At 43.8% G+C, this 19,809-nt stretch overlaps 3 protein-coding genes across 4 annotated transcripts; 1 reads left to right on the forward strand and 2 right to left on the reverse strand.

Annotated features, from left to right (window-relative positions):
• Positions 1 to 1,502: 1,502 nt before the first annotated feature.
• LOC118316685 (titin) lies at positions 1,503 to 10,689 on the forward strand. 2 transcript variants are annotated; one of them, XM_035644757.2, is made up of 19 exons: positions 1,503 to 1,661; positions 1,769 to 1,807; positions 2,494 to 2,574; positions 3,031 to 3,321; positions 3,424 to 3,696; positions 3,928 to 4,206; positions 4,669 to 4,929; positions 5,498 to 5,788; positions 6,019 to 6,291; positions 6,450 to 6,719; positions 6,833 to 7,123; positions 7,466 to 7,738; positions 7,837 to 7,951; positions 8,047 to 8,204; positions 8,297 to 8,398; positions 8,771 to 8,839; positions 9,009 to 9,068; positions 9,491 to 9,559; positions 9,672 to 10,689. In XM_035644757.2, the coding sequence occupies exons 1-19, from the start codon at positions 1,631 to 1,633 to the stop codon at positions 9,734 to 9,736; spliced, it is 3,291 nt and encodes a 1,096-aa protein (XP_035500650.2). In that variant the 5' UTR covers positions 1,503 to 1,630; the 3' UTR covers positions 9,737 to 10,689. The 2 variants fall into 2 exon arrangements, with proteins under 2 accessions (XP_035500650.2, XP_047186934.1); XM_047330978.1 differs by lacking the exons at positions 5,498 to 5,788; positions 6,019 to 6,291; positions 6,450 to 6,719.
• Positions 10,412 to 13,305, reverse strand: apobec2b (apolipoprotein B mRNA editing enzyme, catalytic polypeptide-like 2b). Its single transcript, XM_035644816.2, has 4 exons — positions 12,818 to 13,305; positions 11,861 to 12,041; positions 10,906 to 11,249; positions 10,412 to 10,796 (listed from the first exon to the last, which is right to left on the reverse strand). Exons 1-3 carry the CDS (start codon positions 13,120 to 13,122, stop codon positions 10,908 to 10,910), a joined length of 828 nt encoding a protein of 275 aa, XP_035500709.1. The 5' UTR covers positions 13,123 to 13,305; the 3' UTR covers positions 10,412 to 10,796; positions 10,906 to 10,907.
• Positions 13,306 to 15,240: 1,935 nt separating this feature from the next.
• Positions 15,241 to 19,644, reverse strand: si:dkey-109j17.5 (zinc finger BED domain-containing protein 4). Its single transcript, XM_035644773.2, has 5 exons — positions 18,890 to 19,644; positions 18,380 to 18,640; positions 17,964 to 18,223; positions 17,161 to 17,788; positions 15,241 to 16,687 (listed from the first exon to the last, which is right to left on the reverse strand). The coding sequence occupies exons 1-5, from the start codon at positions 19,037 to 19,039 to the stop codon at positions 15,845 to 15,847; spliced, it is 2,142 nt and encodes a 713-aa protein (XP_035500666.2). The 5' UTR covers positions 19,040 to 19,644; the 3' UTR covers positions 15,241 to 15,844.
• Between the last annotated feature and the right edge of the window lie 165 nt (positions 19,645 to 19,809).

Consider the following 19,809-nt stretch of genomic DNA (forward strand, 5'->3'; position numbering starts at 1 on the left):
CTTTCTTTGTGTAGTTAAATCCAGTCTGGGGTAGTCCATTTTGTTTTCCAGCGAGCGGACGTTGGATAGCAGAATAGAAGGAAGTGCAGGTCTGTAGGGGTTAGCTTTTAGTCTGGCGCTGCTACCTGCACGGCTGCCTCGCTTGCTAGGTCGAGCACACCGCTTGCGACGCATGCGAGGTCTCTCACGCCGCGTGTGCCGCCTCCAGTGTCGGCAGGTGATGCTAGGGATGTCCGCTGCCCCTGGGTCTTGCCGGTGTAGGATACCTGGCTCGCAGAGTGCCTCGGGTTCCAAAGCCAGTGTAACTCCAGAAGGGTTCTCGGAAAAGTGTCTTAGTCCAAGTAGTGTAGTTCTAGTGTAGTGTAGTTGACATAAAACGCACATCGCTATCGGGAGCTGGGGTAGCCGCTGCCGTACAGGGCGCCGCCATCATCGTACAGGGCGCCATTTCATTTGATCTAAGTTGCTATAAATCTCAAATAAAGGACGCGGACATGTTCCTTTACATGTCCTTGGATCAAATATAAAACTTTAAGGATTGTGCTCCAATGGTGTGAACATCTTTCAGTTATATTGCAAAGAGGAGGTTTTTGCAGCGTGTCGGTCTGTTTTTATTAAATGAAAATGAACTGCCCCTACAAACTGCTATTACATATACATAGGGTGTTATTGCTGTTTACAGTATTTATCATTTTCAAAATTACATTTGAATAAAATAGCCTAGATGCAGTTTGCAGTGTGAATGTGCAAGTTTCGACTAGGGTTAATGGATTTTCTGTGTTATACTGACACCTTATGGTGAGTATGGTGAGACAAAACCACAGACAGCTGAACATAAATGTGTTCTATCTTGAGGAACAACATCTCATGTGAGAAAAGACCGAATGACGGCTTCAGCACCCACTCTCTTCTGAAGCTACAGATTAGCAAGGAGGACACAATGTTTAAGATTATGTATGAACATTTAGATTTTAAAAAAATGATGTGTGTGTGTGATTTATTCTTCTTTAAAGTATAAATCACACACACTCTTTTTAGCAGAGGATGAAAGGATGTTGCTGTGTTGTTTGTGGTTCATAGGTGGGGTTCACAAATGTGCAAAAAAAACAACCTTGTAGCTTCCGCTCATGCTTTCAAAACCATGACACACCTACGTTTGAAAAGATCTACTGTGAAACTGCACTATGATGAAGTATTAACTTTCATTTGAGATCGAATTTCAGTTTTAGGAGTGCTCACCTACAATTCAGTCAAGAATTTGTTTAAAAACTCAAATGAAGATTAGTGTCATTGTTAAACATAACTAGTATAATATTTTAGATAATCTTGACATACAGTAAATCTTTCAAATTGGAAAAAACTTCCAAACACAAGAGGACCTCTTTTTTGCCTACAGAGATAGTAGACAACAGCAATCCTTGTCAACAAATTTGAATCTCTGTTGTTTCATTTCCCCAAGGCCTCTGGCACTTTTCGGCAGAGATCAGCAATTTGAATTAATGCAGCGAACAAAACCATGAGCGTAGTTGAAACACATTTCCTGTTTGTTTCCACGAAGAAAAAACCCACGTCCATCTCGACTGCACTCTATTTCCTTTGCTGAACTTCTACACGTGCAGCTCAATGGAAAATGTGGCTTATCAAGGTCTTCGGTGTCATTTGTAAGGTTCTTTTTTTATATTCCATTGCATTAATTTATGTGATATATCTGTATCCAAAGAATATTTTAATGTTCATCCCTTCAAGTGAACATTTTTTGTTTTGACAGATTTCACTGCTGTTTGTGCAGCTCAGTATCCCCCGAATGGTGAGACACATTTGACACATTAACATAATTTTAAACTGTATGTCATGACGCTTGAAGTTATTTGAAGGTTAGGTCTGCTTTTTCAAATCAGTAAAAAGTTTGGTCTGAAAGCAGTTGGACAAACTTCTATCACATTTGCAATACTTAATGAGATATTGAGTTTCTTGTACGTGTTTACATACTAACAGAATACACATTAAATGTCAAATGTTTTATTCATGTGTACCAAGTCAGACCCAGACCAGAGCGATGTTTAGGAAGTACAGCATGGATTATGTTAACATGAGGAACATGAAGTAGTATGTAGTCATGAATCTTGACAGTTCCTATAATTACACTTTGACTAGGTCACGCTCATATGTCAGTTTTATGTCGTGCAAATAACCTTGTTTTTACATATATTTAAGTTTTCTAGACCGTATGTCCCCGCTTTTTTGTCACCCAGTGAATGTGATGAATAGAATAAAAATAAAAGTCCTTACAATTTTAATGTAAGAAATAGGTAAAATTGTTCACTGTATATTACTTAATTTATTTAAAAAGTAGTCCAAAATCCTGTTCAGTCTGCTGTCATACATAAGATACACAGACATGTTCTTTCGATTTTTCATTTCACGTCATTTAGAAAAATTGTTGCAGCTTTAAATGACGTTTAAATTCTCCACTCCTCTCCTCTCATCCACCAGTCACCTCCATGCCCATTTCTCCAACCACTGATGTTCCAGAATCGATGGAACCTTCTTATTATCTTCCAACAACTATTTATGGTGAGATTTTGACCTCAGCTGTTTATTATTCTAAAAGAGCACAAATTATCAAGCACTGTCCTTCATTTAAAAAATAATGATAAATCTTGTACATTTACTGTCAATCAATGTCAGGGTGTATACTTTTTTGTATTAATATCACAGTTTTGATCATTTAAAAATGTGCAAAATATATATATCTTAAGATAAGATATTACTGGTATTTCAACACTGAATCTCAATTTGCAAGCATGTGGTCATGAATAATTCTTACTTTTGTCTTTGTAATCCCATTTTTAAGCCACATGCCGTACATTCATAACTGCACCGAAGACCAATAATCATGACAAGAATAACTAAAAAGAATCACATTTAAGCTCCTAATGCCAGGCCTGAATGTGCATGCTAATTTCAGCGTAATCATGTTTTTCTGATTATATAATTGCAATTGATAATGTTTTTTTAATAAACTTCCAGAGCCTCCCGTACCGTCTCTGCAGCTACAGTCAGACTGGTTGGATGTGTTCCCCTCTGAGAAAGTGAAGTTCATTTGTGAAATCAGTGGCAGCTCTGACTGGACCATCAGCTGGCACAGGAACAACCAATCACAAGATGCAGATCCGAACGTGTCTTTCTCTGCAGACGGATCAGTGCTTACAATCACTGCAGAAACACAAATGTATTCTGGAAGTTATTTCTGCAAAGGTCATCACAAAGCAAAGGCTGTTTCAACTCAAAGTAGCAACTCACTTGAACTCAAAGTTTTTGGTAGGTCTCTTTATGTTTCATCAGCCATATTTTTGCTTTAACATATTAAAGATTAACTGTCACATGACCTCACCAATTTTTTTCTTTACTCTTCCTGGTTAGCAAACAAGCCCAAGCCCACAGTGAGTCGAAAACCAAACTTTGACAAAATGTTCCTTGGAGAATCTGTCACCTTCACTTGCGCGGCCGGTGACTTCTCTGGATGGGAGTACCTGTGGTACCATGACGGAAAAGAAATTCAAGCACCCAAGACTGATGTTTATACTATAGATTCCGTAGATCACTCTTACAGTGGAGAGTACTCCTGCAAAGCCAAGAGGGGCAAAGGCCCATTCTACACAGAGGAGAGTGAAACACGATCTCTGCTGGTCTCTGGTAAGAATATCCACAACCACAAACTACAATATAACCACCAATGTATTAATATTCATCTTCAGGGACCTTTTGAATATTTTTATATATACCTAAATCTTTGAAATTGGCTGTTTGAATAGGTAATACTGCACTTGACATTTTTGTGTCCCTTTCTTTAATCATTTTTGATGACATGAGTCATCGTAATTAAGGTTTAATCCCCAAGATTTATTTGGCTGTGCACATTTTCAGACCCACCTACAACATCTCTGAAGCTGCTGTCTCCATGGTTGGATGTGTTCGAAAACGAGACCGTGGAGTTGAAATGTGAAGTTGAGGGCTCTGACTGGTTGACGTTCACCTGGTACAAAAATCAGCAGAAGCTCCAGACGGACCTGGATGAAGACAGTCCATATCTCAATATTACTCAGGTCACTCAAACCGACCAAGGAGTCTATGCCTGCAAAGTTCAAATTGCCTTCAGGAATGTCATCTCCGAATTGAGCAACAACGCCACTGTCATAGTTTATGGTGAGATCCATACCCCCGTGCATTAGGGGTGTTATTAGGGGTGCATCCATTATCATAAAGCCGCTCTAATCAAGACAATCTGTCCATTACCCGCAAGTGACTACATAACATGTGGTTTGTTATATTGGGGAATATGCTGATTTGTTTTCAACTGGTACGACTCTTTTGATAAGTTAAATGTGAAGCTTTTAGCCAAAAGCAGCCTTAACTGAGCAACAAAAAGTGTAAAAGGTGGGATAACAGCTAGCATGGCTCTGTCCCGGACATTTGCGAACACGGCTAAACTTTAGAGTCTTGTTTGTTTAAGCTTCATGAAAAGCTACAATAAAATGATAGGCTTTATAAAATAAACTGTTGTACTGAATTGCCTTAGGACGTACAGTGTACAGTATGACTGTATCACAAGCTTTGAGGTTCAGTGCGTGAAGCAGTAACAGTGCGTAAACTGCCTCTCTCTTTCAGAAAACACACCAAAACCCACATTGAGCAAGGTCCCTGATTTTGCCCAAATGTATGTTGGAGAAAAGGTGAACTTCACTTGCAAAGTTGACGTGTCCTCTGGCTGGAACTATAAGTGGTACATCAATGGAACTTTGCTCCCATCGGCCACCAGCAAAACCATCACCAGTAGTCTTTCTGACGGAGGGAAATATTCGTGTAAGGCCACCAGAGGTGAAGAAACCTCAACCGCCCAAAGTGCGGAAATACAGCAAGATGTTCATGGTAGGTGAAATACAGCAAACAAGTATTATTTAAAGCATTGTCGTTTGGAAAAGGATCAAACTCTTCCTGCCAAAATGCTTCAATGGAGTTGTCTTTTTTTGTTGTCTTGTCTGACGCCTTCAAAAACCTTCCAAGCTGCCTTAAATTTAGTGAAACAGCATTTTGTGCCCATGTGTTGGTTCCGTTATTTTATTCATTTCCTGTTGAAACAGGATGTTGTGGTGTACCCTAATACGCACAGAGGGAAAGCTCAGAGGTCTGCAGTTTACATTATCTATGTAGCACTGGCATATCAATTTGACAAAAGATGTTTTCTGTAAGGGTCAAAGTGCTATTGTTTGCTTTTTAAATGACAATTTTTAAAGGTTAATACAACATATCACTGCATTCAGTCCAGCTTCTTTTTCTACCAAAAAGGCTTTCTGCTTCCTTCATGTTTATACTTGATTATGTTGTGTTCTTTTGTTTATCCTTTCTTCTCTAAACCCTATGAATAATCAGCGTTTTCATTGCAAAGATGATAACTCGAAGGGTATGTAAAGTGGCATATGTGTCTTTGTCTTGTTAGAAATTCCTCTTCCAGATTTGAAGCAAACGACCCAGTGGTTGGATGTGTTCCCCAGTGAGAGTGTGAAGTTGAGCTGTGACATGCAGCGCGGCTCTGACTGGACATATACATGGCGCAAAGACGGACAGAAGGTCCAGGCTGATGATATTGTGTCTTTTGACTCCAATGGAAAAACTCTCTCTATCAGTTCTGCTTCAGCTAAACATGCGGGACAATATAACTGTAACGGACACCTGCAGGGCAGGTCTGTCATTAGCAACTCGAGTCCTGAACTTACCCTCACGGTGTATGGTGAGTTTTTCTTTTAAATTTGTTCTTTTATATCCATACAAGAACAAAAATGCTAGATTTGGGGAGAATCTTTTGAATGTCTAGGGAATGTTGTCTTTGTTTGAGGTGTCATCAACAAATTTGGGGGATCAGACCAAGGGGGTATGATCTATGTCTGGTAACTTTTTTTTCAAACTGAAAAGAGTGTAGTTTTACACACTGATGGCAACAGTATGTCTACCTACCCTCAGATAAGAAACCCAATATCGTGCTGACACAGGATCCAGGCTACAAGGTGATGTTCCCTGGGGAATCAGTCTCCTACAGCTGTCACCTCAATGTCTCCTCTGGATGGGAGTACCTGTACTACAAAGATCGTGATCAACTTGGTGTCTCTGGAATCACATATTCAATCAACTCTGTTGGGACAGCAAATAGAGGATCGTATACATGCCAAGCAAAAAGAGGCAAGACTCAGGTCTTCTTCAGCAGCCTGAGTCAGGTCATGCACCTTGAAGTTAAAGGCAAGTTCTGTTGACTTCCTGCTTTCCAGCTGTGTTCTGCAGTGCATCTGTGGTCAATGATGATCCCATTATCTGTGTGGTCAGATATTTTATGAACAGTAAAGAGCTCTATGACATAAAACATAGAGATAAATTTCTTCTGATTTTCTTGCATTTAGAGAAAAAGCCCAAGCCCTTGATGACGCAAGAGCCAAAGGCTGACAAAGTGTACGTTGGAGAGTCAGTGTCCTTCGTATGTGAAGTTGATGTCTCGTCTGGTTGGGAGTATCACTGGAGTAAGGATGGAATTGCACTCCATAGCAACAGCAATGTTTTTAAAATTCGTGACGCCAGTTCATCAGACAACGGGAATTATGAGTGCGTGGCCAAAAGAGACAAATCAGCGTACCATACACTGAACAGCGATAGACGAAGCTTACAAATATCTGGTGAGTCAAAGAAGGCGTCGTGATGTGTATTCAGATGGGTGCTGCCCTAATCTGCAATCAAGATACAATCTCAGGGTATTTCTAAAGTGGCTTATGTGTCTTTGTCTTTTTAGAAATTCCTGTTCCAGATTTGAAGCAAACGACCCAGTGGTTGGATGTGTTCCCCACCGAGAGTGTGAAGTTGAGCTGTGGGATGGCGGTCAGCTCTGACTGGACATATACATGGCACAAAGACGGACAGAGGGTCCGGCCTGATGACACTGTGTCTTTTGGCACAAATGGCACAACTCTTTCCATCACTTCCGCTTCGGCTAAACATGCAGGACAATATAAGTGCTCAGGAAGACTCAACAACAGGCCTGTCAACAGCCCCATCACTTCTGGACTGACACTCAGTATTTATGGTGAGATCTTATTTTTATACACTTTTTTTTAAACCAATTCTAGCGAAACAATTTAAACAATTAATTTGATTTCATTTATTTATTTATTATAACAAAAGATAGATCACAAGAGTAATACCTGTTTTGTTCAAACTGAAGCTGTATAGTCGTGAGCGATATTTTGTATTCTATTTCTTCATGTAAACTGAAAAAAGAAGGCTTTTCGAGCGATAAAAAAATGAATCAGGCAATACATATAAACTAGTCATAGGCCAGCTTTTCCTTACAGTGGGCTGTACAGTCTGATCTACATTTAAATGCTATCATACTAATAGCAATAGCAATATTATCATCACCCCTCAGACACAAAACCCAGAGTCACACTGCTGCGGAAACCCGAGTACGACGTGATGCACACTGGAGATCCAGTCTCCTTCAGCTGTCACATCAATGTCTCCTCTGGATGGGAGTACCTGTGGTACAAAGACGGCTCTCCACTTGCCGAATCTGAAAAAACTCGCAACATCAGTTCTGTTACGATGAAACACACTGGATCATACACATGCCGAGTCAAAAGAGGACGGAACGCGGTGTTCCAGTCAGACCCGAGTCAGACTGTAAGACTCGACATCCAGGGTAAGGTTTTATTGAATTCCTCCTTTCCCTTTTTTTTTATTTTTTTCAATGTGTGCATGTGTGTGTTTATCACCGTTTTTTTATTGTGTTTGCTGCAGAGCGCCCACAGGCCAACATAATCCTGTTGACTGGCTGGTCAGAGGTCTTCTCCACGGACAGCCTGGCGCTCAGATGTGAGGTGCAGGAGAGCCAGGAGATGTGGAACTACACATGGTAATCAGATGCAATAACACCAAGTAATACTACAGAAGAGAGTTTGCTGAAATGCAACAGCAATGCAGAAAATTAAACATACGATATTCCAACAGGTTCAGAGAAGGACAACCCATCGATCTGCCGCCATCAAAGAGACATGTGGTCACACCCCAGAATGACCCAGAACAGAGCCTGTACACCTGCCGTGGAATTAGCACCGGGAGACCGTCCTATTCAAAACTCAGTGAATCTTTCAAGACCAAGAACCTTCGTGAGTACAAGTTAAGTCTGGACGTTATGAGATTTTACCCAAGAAATATTCTTTCTCACTCCCGATCTCTTTCTGTATTTTAAAAATTGCAGTTTTGAAGAGGAGGGTGCTTCTTTCCATCTCTGGCTGTCTCTTCTTTGGCCTCATTGCCGTTTTCCTTGGATGCATTATCCTCAGAATCCTTCACAAACCAGGTGCTACCTCAGTTTGGGACTTTCTGAATGCACGTGTTGAAAGCAGGATTCTAAATATCTGCATAATTAAAGCGGCTACAATCGATTTTTGTCAAAAATGTGGTCCCTTGTACAGATGAACCTACGGAGAATATTCACCCAAATTCACTCATTGTTTACCTGGTCACCCCCCCAATTTTAGGAGTAGGTTGACTTAAAGAGCATAAATATTAAATGTTTGCCAGGTGACCAGACACACAGCTCCAAATGAATAATGTTGCTCTGTAATGCTGGATGTGTGAATAAGGAGCTGTATGCTGAACTATTCATGTGAATTTCATCACAGAATAAAAAAGAAAAGCCAGTAACCTCTTATATTTTCGTCTCATGTAGCTCGTAATGAAGACATGCTGGAAGAGGAAAACCTGTTTCTCACCATGGCTCAGCTGAAGGACCGTACTGGTACGCTGACACCACCTCTCATGGCTTGTGGTTTCTGGTCGGCATTTCCACATATGCTGCGGATGCCGCCCCACCAGTGACTCATATTTGTGCTATTTGAATTTGCTGTCAGTGAAACCATCTGCAGATATTTTTAAGTTTGTTAAAAGTTCTTTCCTCTTTCCTGCAGATGCACCAAATCCACTGGTTGAGTACATCACTGATGAGGCACTGAATGCATCATCTAAAGGTAAATAAGACAAACAAAAAAAACATTTATGGAAAAGAGGGCTGTAATTGATTTATCAGCTGATTATTTCTCAATTCATTGATTTTGTTGGGTTTATAAAAGGTCAGAAAAGAGTGAAAAGTCCATCCCATTTTCCCAGAACAGTTAAAAAGTCATGTTTTGTTTGACCAGGTCTTCCAGACCCAAATATATTCCATTTAACAAAAGATTAAGAAAACATAAAAAATAGTCACACATAACAGGCTGTAAGCCGGGATATTTTTTTAGGCAAAGGTAATTAGACAAGTATTTGATCACCATTGTAGTTGCTGATAAATATCCTGTCAAACGACTGATAAATAATCTGAAACAAATAATTGTTTCAGCTCTATTACTGTATAAGATTTGTGAAGTAATTTTTTTTTTAACAATGTGACCTGCAGAAGCGGATGAGAATGGCACGATTTTCAGTGAAACAACAGCACTACCCATAAGCACACCGGAGGACCAAGGTATTATTATCCAATAAAGTATTTTCTCTATAACTATTGGTTCAGCGCCAGCTTCTCTATATGACTAGGACACAATGTAACGATCCACATCACGCTCTTTATGTCTTTCTAGCTGCGACGACTGAGGGCGATGGTACAGAAGAGGACATGGGTGGGCTGATTTCCTTCAAACAATGAGTCACTGAAGATGTATTCATATCAATGTAGCAAACAATTATCAATAGATTGAAAGAATTGCCATAGAGCTGTGAGGCCTTAATGGTCATTATGAACCAGAGAAAAAAAAGCAAATGTTTGAATGTATGAAATCTGGACAGTCACTTTTGTACAATGCTTATCACCAGCAGGTGAAAAAAACAACCATAGGACATCATAGGGTATTTAAGATTCAGCTTGTCTGGCTGAGCTCTACCTAGTGAGACTTTCAGCCTCATTTGTGCTTTAAAAAAAGATTGTTTTTGCTTTATTTGACAAAGGTGAGATTTAAAGGTCATTTGTTATCCCGCAAATTTGCTATCCTGCCATAAACTGTGTGGACAGCTGAACATTTTGACTTGCCTGCAGTATTAGATACAATGAAATGTCTATTCATTGAGATTCATCCTCTCAGTAGTGTTGGCACCAAATGTAATGGTAATCAATCAAAACATGGAGGAGATATTGCACAGTGGAGAAATGGACACGTCATATTTGCAATACTACCGTGTATAGATTTTACTTGGTTGCACGGAAATGGTGGTAATTGTACATTTTTTTAAACTGACTAATTGTTGTATTGGTGAATTGACTGTCAAAGGCAATGTTAAAATATGAAACATTATTTATATGATAAGAATCAATAATACACAGTGGTAGCTTTCAGTGACTGCATGTATTGTAAATAATGTGATAATCTGCGGTATAATTTATCACTCCTTCCTCAACTACTATTGCAATTCTCAGAACAAACAGTTGGTGTCAGTAGATATAAGTTAACCTTCTCGCAACATGTAACAGATGATTCAGCAGTGAATGTTATTGCTCTGCTCTCCTGAAGCAGCCAGTTGGATACTGTATATGACACATTTGTGAAGCAATTCAAGCATTGTTGTCTCCCTATACGAAATTATCAAAATAAAAAATACAAAACATTGCCGTGAGAGTTCATTCAAACTAATATCGATCGATTTGCACCAATCTGATCATGTGACAGCAAGAAACTGATTTGGGGTTCAGTCGGTGTGGAGATCTTGTGCACCTGCAACACATACGAGAAAGGACAAAAGACACGAGGGAAACAGAGTGAATATCCAGGGCAACCTTTGAATCAAAGCATGTGGACTCACACTGCAAACTCACAGACTCACATCTACTTGAGGATGTCAGCCAGTTTCTCCACGTAGTACTCGTAGTTCTCCTGACAATCCTCCCAGGGCGCGAAGGTCTCCTCGTCCTTCTCCACATACGTCTCCCAAACGTGCACAAAGTCAGACGGCTTCATCATCCGCAGCTTGCAGCCGGCGCTCGCCAGGGCCCGGAGCCCCTCGACCATCTCGGGCTCCTCCCACTCAAAGAGACGGGAGCAGAATATGCAGAGACGGAGCTTTTTGCGCTGCTGGAGGATGCTGGCCAGCTTGGCTGCACACGCCACACAGGGACTGGACGAGACGTACCACGTGACGTCGTACTCCTGGGAGGCGTTGGGCAGCACCTGGGGAGGAAAGGTAAAAAAGTAAAACAACCAGTTCCCTCGTGGGGGTTCTACACTACAGATGAGTATAAGGGCCAGGCATTAGAAAAAAAAATAAGGGGGAATATTTGTTTTATTTATTTAACATTTCGAGATTAAAGTCGAAATAGCCCTAAACGAGCGTGTCGTGGTACCCGTTCAGCCAAATTTAACACAGCCACATTAACTAACGTTAGCAAAGCTACGCTAGCTTCGGTGACTGCACGCCTCTCAAAATTCATTCACGGCTGTTTGCAATTGAACGATACCGTGTCGGGACACAAGTTGACGTTCATGTGCAAAACACCCGTTGTCCCGCATCGTGTCTTCTGGATTCAGCCTCTCGATAATGATATGGCATCTTAACAACTTGGTTAGCAGCTAGCGTTAGCGGGCAAACTGGCTAGCAAAACATCCACATCCGGTTGTTTGGTGCCGTTGAAAAGTGTCTTCCGGGTCACAATTTTTTCGACTTCATTCTCGACATTTCAAGTTCATTCTGGAAATGTAAGATTAAATGTAAGATTTTTTCTTATGCCTGGCCGCAATACTCTTCCGTGCTGCACTGAGAACAGCTGATGTGTGTCGATTACCTGTTGAAAGAAGGCTTCTTCCGCATGAGCTGTGGCATGTTCATCCTCCATGTAACCTTTCAGGGGCTCGGTGCTGCCCCCTGCTGTATCCACTCTGAAGCACAGCAGGGTTTTGTTCCTCCCTGACGAGTATTCCACATTCCTGAACTGAAACTTGAAGTAAAACGTGCCCATCTGTTCCCTGGTGGACGGCAAAAGTGAGAGTTTTCCCTTTAAAATCTAACGTCCGGTAGTCCATTTTCTCTTCCATGAACATGAACACTTTGTTAAATGGCACCCACTGTCATCATCAATCAACAATGCTTTCAGAGTAATTTGGCACCTTTCGAATGGCGCGTGACAGTGTAAACGGAAATGCCTTTCCTGGTGAAATGGTATTCACTTCTGTGCCTCACTGAAGCACAGTCATTCACTTTACTATTCATTTTTTCAAGCACTCAAGACTGTATGACACAGTAAGACTTTGGTGACATAGTAAATCTAATATAAATTGATCAGCCAATGAGTAAATGGGCATTTCTAAAAATATGTTATTGGCCTCAAAATCATCCCATAAACTCTGGATCATGATTCAGCCACAAAACACAATCCCATCCTGCCTTTGTTCATTATGCCATTGTTATGTTGTGCATGAATAGCCAGATGGATTACACAAATAGATCTCTTGTAGCTTTGATATCAAACAGCTAATACTCAAAGGTAATAGAACGGAGAGCAGATGTTCGGCGGACTGATGGCGCCTGTGTCGGCTCTGTGACTCATCCCTATTCTTACCGCTGGATTATTATGGAGGGCAGGTGCAAGTAATTTGTATCTGTCCTCATTTAAAATCAAAAAGAGAACAAATGACCAATAGAAAGACAGAATACAAAAACTACTTCACCTACAGAAGGAAATAACCCAAAAGTGGTTGTGTTGAGTCTAACTCATGTGCTGTATGTATTAAATGTTACCCACCCTGTGACAATCTCAAACGGTGGCAGCTCTATGGGCTGAAACTCTCCTTTGTCTTCACCATTTGCCACCTCAGCTCCGGCTTCCGCCGCCGCCGCCGCTGCTGCCTCTCCACTTTCCCCATTCGTCTTCTCTTTGTTCGTCTTCGGCTCCTCGGGTGTCGTCTCCGGCTTCTTCACAACTTTGTCGGGCTTTTTCACGGTCTTCTCCTTCCCCTTCTCCTTGTCTTTGTCCTTCTCCTCATTTGCTTTGTTTTCTACCTTCTTCTCTTTCTTCTTAGCACTGGACCGGCTGTTTCTGTCAGCCATGGTTTTGTGCAAATGGGGGACAGGGTTATATCAAGAGAGAGAGGGGGAAGAACAGAGTAGGAGACAGAAAGAGAGTTAGTGAAGGTGGAGTGATAACCCTAGTGCATTTACAAAAATAGAACCCATTGTGCTCCGTGGTCGGAGTCACAGCCTGTGAATGTCTGGCCGGCGCAGGGGTAGGTGGCTCAGTTAACGCAACCCCCTCTCTCCGTGCCCTCGCTGCTAAAAGGCCAAACACAAGATTAAGTGCCAACGAACAGCATGGAGAAAGTAGGGCAAGGTAGGTCTTACGTTTCCCCTAGCCTTTCTTCTCGCCACTTTATGCCATGTAAAGAAAAGAAAGAACAATATCTGTGTATCAATGTATACCTAACGCACAACGAGAGGCAGCCCTTTAATCCATCAGGCTTTACCTGTCAACAGGCCAGCAACAGGCAGGTTATTAATAACGGTGCTTGGTCTTGTGTGCGTCTGTGTGTACGGGGGTAACCATGCAGGGCTCTCCTGATACTGAACACCAGGTTTGGTCATGCCAGCACTTATGTCCCCGGCCCTCAGCGAAGCACAGCTAAAGGGCACCCCAGAAACGGAGAGATAGGGTGCTGAGCAGTGCAAAACAAGTGCAGACACACAACGTGTAAGGAGAGAGTATCGGCCTCTGTGCCACCGCGAGGACTGCAGTGAGCGTAGTGTGGCCCAGCGATGCATGTGCCCAAGAACAATCAATCTATGAAATCACCCTGCATCGATATGGCCCTCTGCTGAGGCCATTGTGTGGGGGGAGGGGACATTGGTTTAGTCAGAGTGTGTGTATGTTTTTGTGTCGGTGTGTGTGTCCATTTGCAGACAGAAAATGGCTTTCTGCACTGCAGATGTAATAACTTGAGTCTTGAGGCATGAGGGAGGGAAGGAGGGGGCAGTTCAATTACAATTTCCTTCCCTCCCTCTGTCTCACTCGATGCCAAGTAATTCATTTCAGAGGCAATTACCAATAGGACTACAGCCTGCTCTTCTAACTCGAATAGATGAGCTGTCACAGCCGTGTGTGTGTGTGTGTGTGTGTGTGTGTGTTTTAGAGAGGGATAGTCTTCAAGCTGCTCCACATACGCTCACAAACAACAACACACCCACAGGGATGAGCAAAAACAAAGACAAACACGCCGACACTCCCACTCTCCGATATCTTGCAACACATCTAAATCCACAGAGACACCCCGAGGCGATAATCATTAAGATCACAGCAATCTTTGATAATTAAGATCTATGAGGGAACTCTCACTGTATGTCACACAGATTAACACACTTGCTCCGAAGTGGTTAGAGCACTGGGATGAAGCTGTGTCGCAGTCAGTGAAGAAGAAGAAGAAAAAAAAGATGTAATCTTAGTGACGCTCCCTTATCATCACATCATTACAATTATTTCACTCATCTTCAAATTGATTAATGCTGTGGTCCAAATTGTGTGTGTGTCCCTTCTGGTGTTGCATTAGAGAACCAGGCTACAAGCAGCTACAATTATTTTTCTGAAATTTAATTCTAAGTGCTCTATCAATTCTGTGAGCCTCGTTGGCTGTGAGAAAAAAGAACGTGAAGGATGTGCCTGCTGACTCACATCTCACTGTAATGGAATTACTTGCAATTGCCCGGCCTCCTCACTGGCGCAGGCCAGAGTAACAGAGTCCCTGAATGAAGGGAAACACACACACACACGGCAACATTCACGGCTTCTCCTTCAAAGCGAGGCCCCAGCAAAGTGGTTTCAAAAATATTCCGGCGAGGTCAGACAAAGCAAAGGCCTCTGTCACGCCACGTGCACTCACCCTCTGCTCACCTTGTGGGGCAGCATCAGGGTCAAACCCATTTCAACTGCTCGAATTTCCGACATAGATTTGGACATTATATTGGAAACAGGGGGGGGGGGGGGCTTACAAATGGTTCATTGAAAGTGAAATGGAATTGACCTCCACTCCGACAGAACACACTTGGAGTTAATAAGGGAAGTGAAATATAAATGAATTAGGGTCAAATAATTATAAATGTGGAGCAGATGGAAGCTTTTCTCCACTGGATCAAAAATTGGTGTGGTTGTGACTCACACATGCACTCACATCTGCAAAATTTTCTTCAGGGATTGAAACCCATTTATTATTGTGTCCTAATGATACGGTATACATACAAAGAAAATGGAGGGGATGACACAACATTTACCTGCTGATGCTTTTCCTTCAAAACAACATCAAATGAATTAGTCACAACCTTGATTATTGTTCATCAATATAAACCATATGCCACAGTATGCAATAATAGACCATTTAGTTATTATTGGTATATTAGTTTTGGCTGGTTCAGACTCAACCTGTGATTTGGGGGGGGGGGGTTGTGTTTGTCTTAAGACCCTGATCAGGAGAAGACCATGTCAAAGTATATACTTTGTACTGATCTGCTTCTAGTCCCCTTGGTCCGCAGCATGTGATATAATAGTCTGAATGCAGGCTGCATGGTCAACAGACCCATACTGAAGTCTGGAAAACTCTTCTAAACTGAGCCTCTGTACTGAATTTCTGGTTATGTCACACAATCTCAGTGGCGTGCAACGACTGTGTTGTGTTGCTAGCTCTGTTTTCTCAGAGGGGAACAGAGGTTGGTATCCAGGAAGTGACGTAACTGAAGGTACAAAGCCTTGAGTTGCTGTTTATCTAAAATAAATATTGGACTCTTATGTCTAAGTCCATAACAATCTGTAGTTTGCTTTGAGGTGGATGAGCGTCTCCAGGTTCTTTGGTAGAATGCGGCCTCTCTCTGGCCGCAGGCAGCGCTCGGCAGTAGTGAAAATATTCCCCACCACAGAGCCACAGGCAGGTATGGTAAATGCCCTCTTGGCCACCTGGGCGAGCAGAGGAAAGTCAATTGCCTTACGTCGCCAGTAATGCAAAGCCTCCTCATCCGTGGGCTCCTCTCGTAGATACACGGTCAACTCCTGCTCCAGGCTCTTGGCCTGTGTTGCGGGTCTCTGCTTGATGAAAGAGAAGAGCTTGCAGGGTCGAGAAAGTGAGGAGACCGGCGACGGAGCTGGAGCAGGAGGAGTCTGGGACTGAGGGTGTAGGTCTGTGTTGGGATCTGTCGGGCAGGAGGCTGTGGAATGTTTGGATAACTCCTCTATGAGCACTTGTTTGTGCCAGTCAGGGCTGCTGCTCCAAGTGAGCTTGAACTGGGGGTCCAGCGTGGTGGCAGTGATGTAGAGGGGGTCCTCCAGGATCGGACTCAGCCGACGCTTCACGGCCTGGCTGAGGGCCGTCAGGAGAGAGGGGCAGTGGGGGGTCGACGTCTCAGAGAGATGCTTGCGAAGACCCAGGACACACGGCAGCCCCAGGCTGATGGACACGTGTCTGTCCGTCTGTGTGTCTGCCTGTCTGTCCCCGTGCACCATGTCCCAGGCCTCAGTGAAGGGCTCCAAAGTGTCGGTGAGCTCCCTCAGGAGGGCCCGCTCTGAAGCCCCCAGCACCAGCTCCCCTGGACCACTCATCTCCTCCAGGAACTCCACCGAGTCCAGGAGCCGTCGAAGCACCTGCATGAAGAAATCAAACCAAAAAGTCAACATTTCTAAACACACACACACACACACACACACACACACACACACACACACACACACACACACACACACACACACACACACACACACACACACACAAACACACACACACACACACACATTTATAATAGAAACATCCAGTCTGTGAAATGAATGTATTATGTACACATACTGTGATGTGTATAACATAATAACAACTTACAAATGGTTCATGATACAGTACAACGTGGAAGAAAGCATTTACTTGGACATTTTACGTGTTTATTAATATATTATTGCTATAACTCCTGTGAAAACTCACTAATTGGTGCAACTGGTGATGGACAATATAATACAACAAATTGGAATCAAAATAAAAATGCAAAATCATTCTGATTTCTTTATAGCATGATATCAATTATTTTTTTTTTGTATTTTTTGTACTACTACTTAATAATATTACATACCTTAAGCTGGGCAGCCCAGTCTCTACCCGCAGGCGGGGTGTGTTGTGGTGCCCCCATCGTCAGTCCAGTACCGTCAAACACCTGGCTGAGTTTCTCAGGTGGGACGGCAGAGGTAATGTAGTTATAGAAACAGGCGGCCTTGGCCAGCGTGGAGGAGAGCTGTGCACAGGAGCGCAACCCCTCCCTGACACACTGTTCAAGAGAGCGGGAGAAACAGTCCACCCGACAAACACCCAGAGCCTGCTCCCAGGAGTCCTCCCATTCTCCTTCATCCGCCCCATCACCGTGGCCATTCCTGATCCCTTCCTCCACACCATTTCCATTGTCCAACTCATCTTCATCGTCGTCGTCGTCGTCGTCATCAACATCATTGTCATCTCGCGTGTTGGCCAGAGGGGGTGACACCAGGAACCCGGGAAGACAACATGGCTTTGTGGTTGCTGTTGCCTGAAAAGGATCCGCAACGACACGAAATGCTCTCCCCGACACCCCGTGAGAGTGGCACACCTCATCGAAATCTGACAGCACGCGATTCCCAGAGCTGCCATTGGTCAGGGGAAGGCACGCCAGCAGAGCTGAACGCATCTGCCAATCGGATGTGAGAAAATGGCAGGTGACACCTAGGTACCTACGGGGAGAGGGAGAGAGAGAGAGAGAGAGAGAGAGGGAGAGAGAGAGGGGAGAGAGAGAGAGAGAGGGGAGAGAGAGAGAGAGAGGGAGAGAGAGAGAGAGAGAGGACTTGGCATGAGAGAATCAAAGGAGTTGGAATCCAGTTGTTTTTCTGGTCGATTGTATGGCCTTACCCTGTTGTGGCTCCAGAAAAGCCCCTCCAAAGGTCCAGGCTGAGACTGAGGGCTTGTGCCGAGGCCAGGGCCTGACGGGTGGTCACCTGCACTTGGTAGGCGTAGGCCGGAAGGAGCTGGCTCTGGATGTAGTGCTGAGGCTCTGGAGTGTAACGCGGCTCCAGGAACTGCAGCAGCTCCCTGAAACCTTGATTTTCCACTATGGACACTGGCTGCAGATCAAGCACGATCATCTTAGCAATAGCCTCAGAGATCAAAACCTATGGTGACAAGGACCAGTGTAAATCACACTTTCTTATGGCAGATGATCACATTGCAAAAGCCACATTAAAATGAGTGAACGTTATGCGATTTACACAACGATTGGTGGAGTTATTTGTATCTCAACAAGTGGTGTTCGACTGTAACCCACACACCTGACGTGGGTCATGTCTGTCAAACTTGGTCACCCCTCCTCCGGAGCCTGCTCCTACTCCTCCCTCCAGTGTTCCCATTCCTCCAACCCCTCCTCCTCCTCTTCCTCCTCTTCCTCCTCCTCCTATTCCCGGACTGATGGGAAGACTGAAGCGGGTGTTCCCTCCATTGCTGGTGAAACTGTGCAGGGAACCAGAGGAGTAGCCCTCTCGCTTCATATCCTTCCTCTTCACAAAGTCATCATACATAGCCTGGTGCTTCCGCTGAATGGGGGAATGACAGAAGTGTTATTGGATGACAGGTAGAGTATTTCATCTGGTGGTCACTGTGGGGGAGGTTACAGTGAACCGGACTGTGTGTGCAGCACTGTGTAGTGTATGGGCTCAAGGATGCTGCAGCGACCTGCCTCAGCCGATGTTGACAGAAATATGATAGGAATGAGAATCAGTGCAGAGGATTCGTCCGCACACGTTAACAAGCACACATTAAGATTTGATTTTGAAATCATATACCTTGAGGTGCGTTACGAAGTTGGACGTGACACTCCGCTTCGCCTGGATCCTGGTGCCGCACGCCTTGCAGTTGGACTCGATTTTGCCATTCTCGCCCTCGAACACAATGTTGAAGTAATCCAGGATTGACACCTTCGCCACTGACGCCATTGGAGCCGCGCGGTTCCTCTGCCCCCCCCGCCGCCGCCGCCCCCCCGCGGTGAAATCAACTCGCGATCAAGGACAACCTGAGTCGGGGGGAGTCGTGCTCTGCCCTCGGCTCCGATCAGGAGCGCAGGCCGGCGTGTTCACGTCCCGATCCCCCGGTCGCACATCGGCAAACGTCGCGGCCAGTTGCGCGGACAAAAAGAAAAGAATCGGAATCTCGTTGAGAACGTCGCGTCGCTTCCACGATCCGGCCGCAAAAAAAAAAAAAAAAGAAGGCTGCTGCGGATTTGTGGACGCGTCAATAATACGACGGCGAGGCGACGTCCGTCGGTCGGGCGCAAGTGAGCGGCGCAGAGGAGGCAGAGCGGGAGCAGGAAGTGCAGCCGGCACCCGGGGATGTTCGGCTGTGGCCCCGTCGGGATGCTCGGATCAGACCACCTCGACGCGTGTCGTTGAAATAGGAGGCGGCATTTGAACAACGTAGCGTTTCCTATGAGATATGTTTTTTGTTTTTTTTTATAATAAACATTCATAAAGCGTTAAGGTGTTGTAGGCAAGTGGTCTATTCGTGGCTGATAAATACTTCTTAAGCCTAATGCTTTGCAAACTACTCATTTAAAAGCAACGCCTGGGTTGCCAGGTTGTGAAAAACACCCGGTTTGGACCGTCTAATTGTAGAGAAAGAAAATGAATACAGAAGAATACAAGGCCCCGAGGTCTAAGACAACAATCTAAATGCAGAATATAAAAAACAGACTATAATGTTATTGACA

This window comes from Scophthalmus maximus, chromosome 3 (genome assembly GCF_022379125.1).
Source record: "Scophthalmus maximus strain ysfricsl-2021 chromosome 3, ASM2237912v1, whole genome shotgun sequence".
NCBI classification, from domain to species: Eukaryota; Metazoa; Chordata; class Actinopteri; order Pleuronectiformes; family Scophthalmidae; genus Scophthalmus; species Scophthalmus maximus.

Coding starts and splice junctions, on each gene's coding strand:
- LOC118316685 (XM_035644757.2), top strand. CDS start 1,631: ATGTGGCTTATCAAGGTCTTCGGTGTCATTT. Junction 1,808..2,493: donor AGCTCAGTATCCCCCGAATG/GTGAGACACATT, acceptor CTCATCCACCAG/TCACCTCCATGCCCATTTCT. Junction 2,575..3,030: donor TCTTCCAACAACTATTTATG/GTGAGATTTTGA, acceptor ATAAACTTCCAG/AGCCTCCCGTACCGTCTCTG.
- apobec2b (XM_035644816.2), bottom strand. CDS start 13,122: ATGGCTGACAGAAACAGCCGGTCCAGTGCTAAGAAGAAAGAGAAGAAG. Junction 12,042..12,817: donor CCGTTTGAGATTGTCACAGG/GTGGGTAACATT, acceptor GCCGTCCACCAG/GGAACAGATGGGCACGTTTT. Junction 11,250..11,860: donor AAGAAGCCTTCTTTCAACAG/GTAATCGACACA, acceptor TTTCCTCCCCAG/GTGCTGCCCAACGCCTCCCA.
- si:dkey-109j17.5 (XM_035644773.2), bottom strand. CDS start 19,039: ATGGCGTCAGTGGCGAAGGTGTCAATCCTGGATTACTTCAACATTGTG. Junction 18,641..18,889: donor ACTTCGTAACGCACCTCAAG/GTATATGATTTC, acceptor TCCCCCATTCAG/CGGAAGCACCAGGCTATGTA. Junction 16,688..17,160: donor ACTGGGCTGCCCAGCTTAAG/GTATGTAATATT, acceptor TTCTTCATGCAG/GTGCTTCGACGGCTCCTGGA.